This window comes from Lacerta agilis, chromosome 12 (genome assembly GCF_009819535.1).
Source record: "Lacerta agilis isolate rLacAgi1 chromosome 12, rLacAgi1.pri, whole genome shotgun sequence".
In the NCBI taxonomy this organism is placed as follows: Eukaryota; Metazoa; Chordata; class Lepidosauria; order Squamata; family Lacertidae; genus Lacerta; species Lacerta agilis.
In genome coordinates, this window is record NC_046323.1 from 38537706 (window position 1) to 38549871 (window position 12166).

At 36.9% G+C, this 12166-nt stretch overlaps 1 protein-coding gene across 4 annotated transcripts in view; it reads right to left on the reverse strand.

Moving 5' to 3' along the window:
* Positions 1 to 12166, reverse strand: part of EPC1 (enhancer of polycomb homolog 1) — a 54289-nt gene that overhangs the window by 3632 nt on the left and 38491 nt on the right. For 3 of the 4 annotated variants that reach the window (XM_033165619.1, XM_033165620.1, XM_033165621.1), the window contains 2 exons: positions 10952 to 11304; positions 440 to 558 (listed from right to left, as the gene is read on the reverse strand). In XM_033165619.1, the coding sequence (XP_033021510.1) occupies positions 440 to 558; positions 10952 to 11304 (472 nt within the window). Of the gene's footprint in view, positions 1 to 272; positions 360 to 439; positions 559 to 10951; positions 11305 to 12166 lie in introns of all 4 variants that reach the window. The other variant, XM_033165622.1, reaches the window with a different exon arrangement.

A 12166-nucleotide genomic window follows, 5' to 3' on the forward strand; every position in this document is an offset into this window, starting at 1 on the left:
CACAGATTCCTCATCACTGAACTATTCTTTATATTTATTAGTAGTCTTAATACATTAAGTTTCTAGAGACGACAAAGTGTCTGCACTTGCATTAAGCAAGGTTTAAGTTTGAAATTCAGCTTGCTGGGTTGGAATGCGCACACAAACACTCTTCATGCAGTCTAAATTAGTGATGTTATCTGGATTTTTTAGTTCATGTATACCACGTAATTACTGACAAAATCACCTCTTTTCTGTTAGGAGGGAGCAGAGGCAGTGCCTACTATACTCACCTGTAGTGTCCCTTCTAAACACTCTAGAGTATGGCTAAGATGTAGTTTCGAGCGAAAGCCACTTTCCTGCTGGTTAGTTGCAAGGTGCTATGGCAACAGTTGGCAATTAGAGATGAACCCTGGTGGAAAAAATGAGGGATAAATCATAATACAGACAACTCCCTCACCTGTGAAGCGTTCGCAGAAGAATTACTATTTGCTTGCTGTTGATGAATTTGTGCAAGCTGCTGTTTCTGCATTAGTGCCAGTTGCTGTTGATGATGCTGGTATTGTTCGGCTGTAAATGCTGAACAAAATATAAAATAAGAGAATACCATATCAAAATACATAAACCTCGTGTGTACAGCCCTTATACTAAAATGGAAATGCAACATGAGCAGCTCTGAAGCTCAGTACATATATTCAGTGTTCCTACTTCAGCAGGAGCTGCAATTAGCAGCTCTCACAAAAGGAAGTGTGCTTGTAACACTATGAAGCAATAAAAATGTGGCTTGCCATTCAATAACAGCTGATTGCCATATTACAACCATCATACTAAGACAGCAAAAGTTATCAACTATCCATTTGAATTTCCCCCATTCTTATTTTAGATAATGCCTGCATTACATCCCATCAAATGAACATTTAATTTTAAAAATGAATAAGTTATTCCTTAAAAAACAACAACAGCTTTATGATGAGGTTTTCATTCTGTTTCCCTCAATTAACCCACCTGAGGTAGATAGAATGTGGGTCAATATCTGGTCTATAAGAACAGCTGGTTATGTTGATTTACAAAGAGACAAAAAAAAAAAAACCTATGTTATGTCACTTATTCATCTATGAAGAGTTCTTAAAGCAGAAACTGAATAGCATTTTGCTGCAGTTTTCATTTCAGTCCATCTTAATGAAAAACTCTCCACAGCCAACTTTTAAAGCGGTTTAGGATAGAGAATAAAGTAATAAATCTAATCTAGACAGCACATTGGCAGGATTTATTGATTCAATTTTTTGGTAGAAAACTCAAATCTGAGTATTTTGGATGCTTTATATTTTTTTTGAACATCTTAGAAAATCAAAATAAACATTCTGCAACAGGAACTGGTTATACAGAACATGGTCTAGTTTATCAACCCAGACTCCAAACTACAACGAAATGTTCTGCCACTGTCAAGTTTCTAGAAACAAATTAGTTGTGCACAACTTCACTCAATGCTAGTTAATACACATGCTAGTTAATAGACATATTAAATTAAGAGGAGCATTAATCTTAAACAGTATTACTACATTCACACTCTTTTTGACCAGCAAATATAATTCACAGCTATAAACACTGCAAGTCTAAACTTTTTTACAAATCTGTTGCCAATATGCAACAATCACAAAGTTCAAGTGTGTTGCTCTTACTACAAATCTGAGGATTGCCTAGGCTTTTGAGCCCCCCCCTATCCAAATAGTGACATTTAGACCAGGTTTTTATTTTATTATTATTAATTAAATCTGCATACCATCCTTCATCCGAAGATCACAATATAAAGGTTGAAGCACAAAGACAGACATTTAAAACATGAAATACTACAAAGACAAGATTTGCCTAGACACTGATGTGTTGAGTTCAACTTCCACCAGTTTTCACAAACTGAATTTGAATCTCACTTGCAACTACAGTACACTTTTAAACAAAGGACATTATTTGCTATCAAGTTAAGGGGTTTTTAGGTATTGTATCAACATATTGCTATGCATATATATAGCCTGAATATTTGTATGGCAAGAAGGATATACACAAGCTACCGCTATAGCTCCACAAATAACCTTAAAGGGTACACCAGCAAGCTGGTCTACTCAATTAGTCAATAGATTTGGCTTGTTCAGCTTGCATTCCTGCATTCTTAAATTCTACCCAATGCGGAGATTAAAGAGGAAAGCATAAATATTTGGTGGGAATTGCAACATTAATGTAGTAACAACAATGCATCAGTTGGAAGCTCTCCCAGTTTTTTTTTTTTTTTTAAATGAATTCATCCAGTAATATATAGGTACACAATGAGTCAGCAAGCAGTGGTGGTGGTGGTGACGGTGGCAGACGTTTTTCACATATAGCCTAGTCCACAATAATATCTCGTCTTCTCTACCTAGTTGTGTAGCTTGAGCTTCACATGACACACTGAAGGAATACAATAGCATGAACTGACATTTATATGGGTTAGGTTCCAATTAGCTTGTTTAGAGTAGCCCAATCAATTCCTCCCCCACGTGGCATGTGAAGCTGCTGGTTGAGAAACACAAGCCTAAAACCACCTGCAGCATGAAGAACTTTGGTACAATTCTTTGGATCCCTGTCCACTAGATATAAATGTGGTTAGAACTTTGACTGCAATTGTGCATCATTTTAACACTTCAAACAAGGACTCTTAAACTGCCTGATCCTATGGAAATAGGTGCATTTAAGCTTGTTAAAATTATACTGAGCTCTACAGGAGGCAATCTGCAGATATTCTTGGCACTCCTTAGAAACTCTCTTCTATTTGCTCTATTTTAATTAGACTACAAGTTGCCCAGTAGTAATGTATGGAATGTATTGCCCAGTAATAATGTATGGAAGTGAGAGCTGGACCATAAAGAAGACTGATCGCCAAAGAATTGATGCTTTTGAATTATGGTGCTGGAGGAGACTCTTGAGAATCCCATGGACTGCAAAAAGATCAAACTTATCCATCCTTAAAGAAATCAGCCGGGAGTGCTCACTGGAAGGACAGATCCTGAAGTTGAGGTTCCAGTACTTTGGCCACCTCATGAGAAGAGAAGACTCCCTACAAAAGACCCTGATGTTGGGAAAGATGGAGGGCACAAGGAGAAGGGGATGACAGAGGATGAGATGGTTGGACAGTGTTCTCGAAGCAACTAGCATGAGTTTGGCCAAACTGCAGGAGGCAGTGAAAGATAGGCGTGCCTGGCATGCTCTGGTCCACGGGGTCACGAAGAGTTGGACACGACTGAACAACAAGTTGCCTCAATAACTTTTGTTAGTAAATGGTTAGTATGGTTAATAAATGCATTTGGCTTGTTACAGCAAACACATGAAAAAGTTATGTGGCATCTTAAAAACAAAGGGCTATAACCAATGTAGTTGTGTCCTGTTAGGGTATCTAAGGAGCAGACATTCTTGCACTGTGTTCCAAATTTGTTCCAGAGTAGATAGACCGGGGGGGGGGGGGGGGGTGTGGGGAAAGAAAGTCCAATTGCACAGCCGGACATCCTTGCACTAATTGCTGAACTCAGTGGATACAGTCCCAAAACATTAAATTATTTTCCATAAGGGTAGCCAAGGGCCACGCCACATATGCTGGAAAAATTTAAGATTTTATGATTTTATCATAAAATTTTCAAAAGTAAAAGTGAATTTCAACTAAGTCTTAGTTGAAAAATAATTATTGGCAGCTGAAACCCAGATATATTTAAATTTGCTGGTGAGGATGAATTTTCATTCACTCTTGCAAACACACTACCAAGTCAAATAGGGCAACTGAATCACCCTCCATGTTTGTATTTGTAACCTTCCAACTTATTGAGATTTAAGTGAAATTTTCTCCCATGAATGAGTAATCTTTTCACTTCTTGTTCTTCTTTTGCCAAGGGGTTAAGATTTATGACATAATGGACACCTACAGTCTACAGCTTCAAAAATTTCAGAATGTATTTGAGGACTTCAAGAGTTACAGAAGGCCAAGCAAGCCTTTCAGAAGTCTCTGTGCTATGTCCTACATATGGATTATATTGAAGCCATGTAGAGGAACCTACACTTTTGAAGAACTCAATATGGGTTTCTGAGATAAGCACATTCACAAATTAGTGAGGAAAGATTTAACACCCAATTTCTTCTAAGTAAATTCTTAATGACAATAACTTACTCTTCTAAAGAGTTGAAAGCTCAGCAAGGCTTTCTTCATTTAAGTTGCTGGGAAGTACAGGACAACATTCTGTTTTAACATCAGTGGTTGGACTATGAAACGCCTAATAAATGACCATTGACTCAGACCCATTGAGCTGTGTGGCAAAAGCATGAGACTGCTTTAGTTACCCACATAGCTCAAGAGCAAACCCAAGGGGGTTTCTGGTAGCATTTTTCAGATGGTTGAATAGCAACCAAGTCCATGGCACCAAAAACGTATAATTTCTACATGCTTAATTCCCACACCTGCATACTTGGATGTGATGCTTTCTCAAGGTAGGAAATGGGAGGATTTCAACTCTTCCCCATGCCTATATCACCACCAGCTCTACCTCTTGTAATGCTCCACAGTACATTAGTGAGTGGGGAAAATAAAGCAAAAGCATGAATAGTGTAAGCTGCATAAAACAGAGGATGCATTATTTCATTAAACTGCAAAACTTAGGTTTTGATACCCAGGTGTTATGCTTTGATAAAGAAAAGAATTATAGTGCAGATTTTATAATCCTATTGCTGCAGTTCCTTTTTAAGAGCCACATAAAAAGGTAAAATATGTTGCAAGATTACATAGTGCTATAGTTCTATATGAATGCCTATCTCCTTAGCTCATCCCATCCAGAAATTGTGGAGCAGGTAACTATTTATTTGGGGTGAGCTACATTCAAAACAAATTGCATAAGATTGTCTGCCTCAGTTCCAGCAACAGCAAAATGAGATAGGAAAAAGTTTTAGCTTTTGTAGCATGCAATATAGCTTTTGCAGTATGCAATATAGAAATTTTGTTATGTTTTAAAACTCAATGCACAGTGCACTCATTTCCATATTTAATATAGCCAGCCTTTTAGGTTTCTATTAGTCAGACTCCTGTTACACTGTTGTCACTCTGCATACTTTTGCTGCAACAGATTGCTCTCTAAACTGCAAATTCTTTAATTGGCAATTACTTATTTTATATATGTTTGAGAACTTTTATATTTTGTTACTTTATTAAAAGACATTTATGAGTACACAGACCTAATTACCCATATAGTTAAAGTCATTAAATGCAGTTAAGCACCATGTTAAATCTATATTGCTTATTCTACTGATTATTTATTGCATATTTTATAGTTGTATTGTGATTTTGGTGTTATGTCTCTTTGTAGGAAATGCATATGCTCAAACTGCTGTTGTTTTTTAATTGTATTTATTGTATTTTGTCACTGTCATTTTATAAGCCACCTGGAGAACTACATTGCTGGGCAGCTAATATATATTCCATAAATAATAGAATTAATTTCTTGCAAGAAACATTCAATAAGTCATATCAGCAAGCCACAAAATCTGCCTTTAACTGTGGAAGCTTACAGAATCATCTGAAAAACACTGCTAGAGAGATGCAATACATCTCAACCCTATGCTTCATGTGTCAATGTGAATCACTATTCCATGCAATATCCACAGTTCATGCCTTAACAACTTTTGAAATGCTACAGGGAAGAAAAACTCTACACAGGTTGGTCAGCTTAGGTGGCACATGGTGTTTAATAAGCAATATTACTAGCAGTATGCCAACTGATACTATCAGTACACAGAAGCCCTTTCATATCAAGCAATCACACTCGTTGACAATGGTTGTTGGAATTGAATCCTGAGAAACAGATCACTTATCTATAATTTTTCCTGCTATACTTTAGGTCACAGTTATCTTTTGTATAGTAAAAGGAACATTTATAATTGGTTCTCCATGGCAATCATGTTTAAGGACCTCCCCATGCGTGCACTTACACTGTATATAGTACAATCTGACTGAAATGTGTAAAATGCTCTTGTATGAAATTCACCTTCAACAGAAAAGATTCAGTAAAACAAACGAAAGGTTACAAAACCAGGCAAGTGACTAAACCATACAAAATATAATGCTTCTCAAAGCTCTACACAAGTTTTTACTTTCCTAACATTCCTCTGAAAGGCCACTTACTGGCAAAAAAAACCATGTTACCAGACAAATGGGATTGGGGGGGGGGGGAGTCATTTAGCCTATACAAAATATGTTATGAGTGCCTGAACAACCACCCCAAATTCAAAGATTTTCACTTCTATTCTATCAACCCAATGAAATGATAAATTTGTTGATGTGTTTGATTTAAAAGGCACGCCAGCCTTATGATATTATCATGCAAATGCTATGAAACAGTTCTCAACAGACACAAGTGCTCACCAAATCAGTGAGCCTTTTTCTATGCAAAACTAGGTCTCAGGTATCCAAACTAATATTATATATTTCTAATTTTTCATTATTCATTGCTTACAATGTAAGAAAAATAGATAATTAGTGAGTTGTTCTTTATTTGATGGTTACAAATCAAATAGTCAAACCTCGGTTGTCTGCGTCGGATGTTCGGAAGCTGGAGCATTTACTTCCGGGTTTTCAGCATTAATGAGCTGAAATGTTCGAAAATGGAGCCATCCGACAACTGAGGTTTGGCTGTAATCATACCACATACTCAATATGGCTTGGGACTTGTGCTTCTGGAACACTTAACCCAACACCCCAACTTTCTAGCTTCTCAAAGCAAGCCACTGTTATAACTGAGCGGATTCTCAAAGGTCTGAAATACACCATGTTGGTAGAAGACCAAAAAAGGAAAAAAATAACAGTAGTTGACACCCAATGGACGCACCTGATATGGCTTCCAAATTTGAGGCCCCCACATACAGAGCAAATACCGCCAGCATATTACTTTGTACTAATGTGCATGAGGGCAGGGCACTATGAAATTTATTTCTGCTTAGGAATGCCTCTTACAGTAATTATATATAGAAATGACAGTCAATCTGCATCTGAGAGGTGGAGATGTGTGTGTATAAAATATGTATGAAAAAGAAACACACTTAATGAAGTTGTCATCTCTCAGTTGCAAAATACTCTATAAGGCTGCAGACCAGCCCTATGGAGAGGTTTCTAGGATCAAGAGTCTGGTTTTCATTCTGTATTTTATTTGAAGACATGTTGGATTTTAGGAAAAATAGCAACACAATTCGTAAGGTACACATATTTTAGTCAAATAGCTTTATAAGTATTCCAACACCAAAGTTGCTGACAGTATTAGAATATCACTTAACATAAATAGATTTATGCCAAGGTCACAAGAGGCACTAACTAGTACAAGACCAGAAGTTTTGACACAAGTGTTTTATGTTTGACATTCCTATTTCCTGGAAAAATTCAGCATAAATTCAAGATTTTTAAATGAAAAACTTAAAATATTCATAAAGTGTAAAACACAATGAATGATATAGTCAAAAAGGCACCTGGCCTTCAATGTATAGCTATACAACATGCACATCCTTTTACTTAAAAAGGAGTTTCCCTTCGAAGTGCTCTGTTGTCAACATGATACATTAATAAAAGGACTATCAGATTATATCCAGAATTTCCATCCAACAATAGGCTTGCTAAAACGGCCACATCTCAGATTTAAGCTATAATATTATGAAGATTTTATTTTCTTCCTTTCTGTATAAATAGTGTATGCATAGTCTTTCCATTAGGGATGGACTGAGCAGCCTAATTTTGTTCTGCTTCAGTTTTTCTGGGACTTTAATAATAGGTTTTTCCTATCTCATTTTGTGCAGATATTTTGGAAGAACAAACTCTGTACAGATTTTTTAGACTCCCCCCCCCCCCTTGCAAAGTAAATTTGTGGGCATCAGAACTGCATTTCAGAATCTGGATAAGTACATATCTGTTTGGGAGTTGACTTCTGATCTGCAAGCATGTTGGGAACATCTGATTAGGTTGCTCTGCTGTGAAAAGTTTAATGAATAAATTACTTCTCCATCCTTACTTTCCATATTACAAAAGTTAAGCAGTTATGAAACTTGGGCTGTACTTCTCAACATACAGCTAATGTTTCTCATTTAAATACAAAATTTCCAAAAGAGTAGTAGTAGTAAGTGAACTCTAGTGAGAGATAGCTTCTCTTTTTTAATGATTATAACTAAACTTCCATTTATCGTATGTATTCATAAATTTTCCATTTACTGTACATTAGTAACAATCTATAAAAATATAACTGACAGATTATTAGGAATTCTGTATCATCTGAAGCTCAGCAGATCCACTCTTAAATCCAACATCATCACTGCTACAGAGAACACAGACTCCCACACAATTAGATTGGTAGGAAGTATTCCCAACTCATCATGCTAATTTGCTTTCTACCATGGCAGATTGTCTAGGCAGCAAATGTGCTACCTTAGGCTGAACTGAAACAAGTCTAGAATGCAACGGTGAAGCTGTCCTTATCTATACAGGTTACTGCAGTGACCTGACAAGCTTCTTCCCATATTCTACAAAATTTCTATAGTGTTAATTTTTTCTAACCAGCACCCTAAACAAAAATACAAGCCAAGTAGCTCTTTTCTTGTCAACAAATGCTCCCTTCTCAATCATAACATTTTCAGAAAATGATCAAAGCACAACCATAGATTTGCAAGGGCAAAGGAGGCTTACCCATCCACCATCATGGTTTTTACTATTAGTCGCAGACTATAGTGTTAGCTAAGCTTCAGCTAAGAAGCTAAATTGCAGAGAGCTCAATGCACACCATATTTCCAAAAGGCTGCTCTGAATCTCTTTGCATATTTGGCTACTTCAGAAGGATTCACGGCTGTGAAAACTAAAGTCAACATAATACGTAGAATATAAACAGTTTTTAGGAAGAAAAATAAATGAATACAGCCGGGGGTTGGGTGGAGTGAAGAGTTAACAAGCCCAAGGCTTGGACTCAATGATCAAACCATGGCAATGGTGCTGCATCAAAGCCAGCCAACTGTACCAACTTCAAAAATCCGCCTATGAATCATTCTTAGATAACATTTATCTTAAGACTTCCAAGAACCTCAGACCTTCCTATCAACTTTTAGATTTAAATTTTCACAGCAGTAAATATATGCAACTATTGCTTGGGCAAAAGCATGGTAAGACTAAACATTTATTCATGTGGGTGCTAACATTTGGTAAGTAGACAACTATAAAGATTTCCAGCAACTATCCAAGGACACAGTTGATTTCTATGGCTGGAAATCATTTCCTTTTAATACAATATACTTTTGCAACTGGAAACTCTGAAGTTAATGACAACACTTATGATTTGCTCAGTGAACCTTAAAAAGCAAAGGAATGCCACAGCCATAATGCCAAGTATAACAGAGGTTGGTATTACAGGTATGATGAACCTGGTCCTGCACATTGTACAGGTAACCACCATTTTGCACAGGGGTTCCGTTCCTGGCCCTGTGCACGTCAGCAGAGCGTGCATAAGCATGTCCTGCTCCTGTTCTGCCCTCTTCCAGGTCGAAAAGTACCCACACATAATTTGGACACACCTAAAACAGTCACTGCCTGTACATAATTTGGTTCTCTTAAAGCAGCCCTGTACAATTTGTGACTGACTCATCAAAACTAACATGCACAGCCCACCAAATCCTGATGTTGCTGCTTCTGAATAGTAAGACATGGCTGCTGGGGTACATTTGGTTTGGTAGGTCACAAGGTGCTAGCCCAATACTATGCTGCAATGACCACACAAGTACATATTTGGGACCATATTTGCACTACAAACGTGTTCACTGATAGAATTTGGCCCTAATGGAGTAAGAAAAAACACTAATAAAACTACTTTGATAATAAATATGGATGATAAATGCCATGAATGACTAATGCAATCAGATCATCAAATATCTTAATAAAACTGCTAGGGACACCATGGTTGATATTCTTTTATTCCACAACGGTAGAGTGCTGTTTTGTTTTTGTTTTTCCAAAGAGACAAACATGCATTGCTACTGAAGAGTTCAACAGAAGTTAAATACCATGGTTGACTTCTGAGAGTCTTGTATCAGAAAGGGACAAGTATACTATGATCACACCATAAACATTCCACAGCTATTATCTATTTGCAAGTTACACAGTTAATCAGTAAATCTTCAATTCTGGCAACTACTTCCAGAAATCATTCTGTAGGACAGCTATTTGAATAGGATGCAAGCAGTACCGTATCTTCAAGCTGTTCACCTGGTACAAGTGTACATTTTGAAAAAACAATTTTCATTTGACTTACTGAGATAGTATTGATTTACTTAAGTTGTATACTTGTTATTCTAAACAATGGACTTCAAAGTTTAAGCTTCAGTATACCACATGTGTTAATTCAGGGGAATAATTTTCTTTTTGTACAATTTGATGAGTTCCTTAAGATCTGGTGCGGCAGGTGTCGTGGCATCACTGTCTATTAGGCTAATAGCCACTGCCAAATTATTATTTTTCACTGGTGGACTAGAAAATATCTGAGTGTGTTGAACTTTTAAGTCAAAGTTAAGAATGTTTGCAGGCAGGTCTTTTCATGATTAGCTGTTTCATGGATAATGCTGGCTCTCTGGTTTTAAACTGCCCCAGCTTTCAGGTTTTGCTGTTTTCTTATGCTACGTTTTAATTCTTAACTTTGTATCCCATTTTGAGAATCCCCACCAAAAAGCAAACTAAATTGCTGAAATCAATAAAGAATGTCAAATAGTAATAACAAAATTAATTCTGCATGGAAGGAGATTTGTCAGACTTTATACTGCCAAGAATTTCAGCAACTGCACTTAAGTGCACAATGTAAAATATAATTATTAGCTGAGAAAGACATGGAGGAGCTAAAAAGTTGGATCATCTTTGCGAAAGACAATTTTAGTATTAAGTTTGTCAAAATCAACATACCAAAGTGTGCTGAACCACTGCTACTTTTACTTTGTATAGAGGTACTGCATGTCTGGGTCCCGGGTTGTGCTGTGCCAGTTCGATTTACACTCCTGTGTAATTTCCTATAGGAAAGTTCATCATTGTCACTGTCATGTAGGGATGGTGTCCGAGGCCTAAAATGCCGCCATCTACATGATTTGATATTGACTAGTATTTGACTGAGGTCTTTAGAGAAAGATCTGTCCGAGGTATTTGTTTCTGAGGTATTGGCAAATTGATTGATTGACGAGTGTAGTTGTGAAGAAAGCATTTCTGAATCCAGCTGGCAAAATGCACTGTTGTTCTCCGAATACGCTCGGTCCAGTAGCACCCTAAAAATGGGAAGATGGTTGTTTTTATAGCATACAAGCTGAAGTGACATTTACAACCCAACCCCCTTTTATATCGGCCACACTGGGGAAAAACAGCAGAAACAAAAAATTGAGAATCTTGCCACAAAACTTTCCAAATCAACTGTTAACTCAGAAGACCTCCAACATATGAAGGAGCAAGTCAGCATAAAGACTTAGGTTATTATTAAATAAATAAAGTCAATGTGGTAAGATAACTTATTTCAACATTCAACATGACACTCCTATTTGTAATGAAGTATTTTTTAATGTAGTTGTTGGATCACCCTTTTGCTATCAGGTTTTCCTTATATATCTTTAAGAAATTACTGTAAAATTGCAATTGAAAGCACTGGCAGATCTACAGAATTCTGAATGGGCGCAGATGAGGATAGAGTGTCTTTTAAAGACATTTTTACATTTGATTAGGAACTGAACAGGCAAAACAGAAAAGAAAGCAAAAGCACAAATTAAGTTAATAATTTTAGACAGCCTATAGTTGTACTTCAAACCAACGATAAAGAGCTTGTTCAAATACAATGCCAAGCCATGATTTGCTACTAGGTGAACAAGCTGGAGAATCTCATTGCACACAATTTTCTGCTTCCTGATAATAGTTTATGCCAAATGAATTTGACTGTTTAGATGCAACAGCAGACCGTGGTTTTCCTCAAACCATGATTGGGGGCAGGGAATAGCAGCATGGGGGAAGGAATAGCCTGTAAGCCTAGTGTTACTCAAGCCTTGTTTATGTAGCACCAAACCATGGTTTAGCATTATGGCTTAGGCCTGTGTAAAGAAGAAGAAAAAAATCAAGCATGCTTGGAAATATAGCTGTTTGATC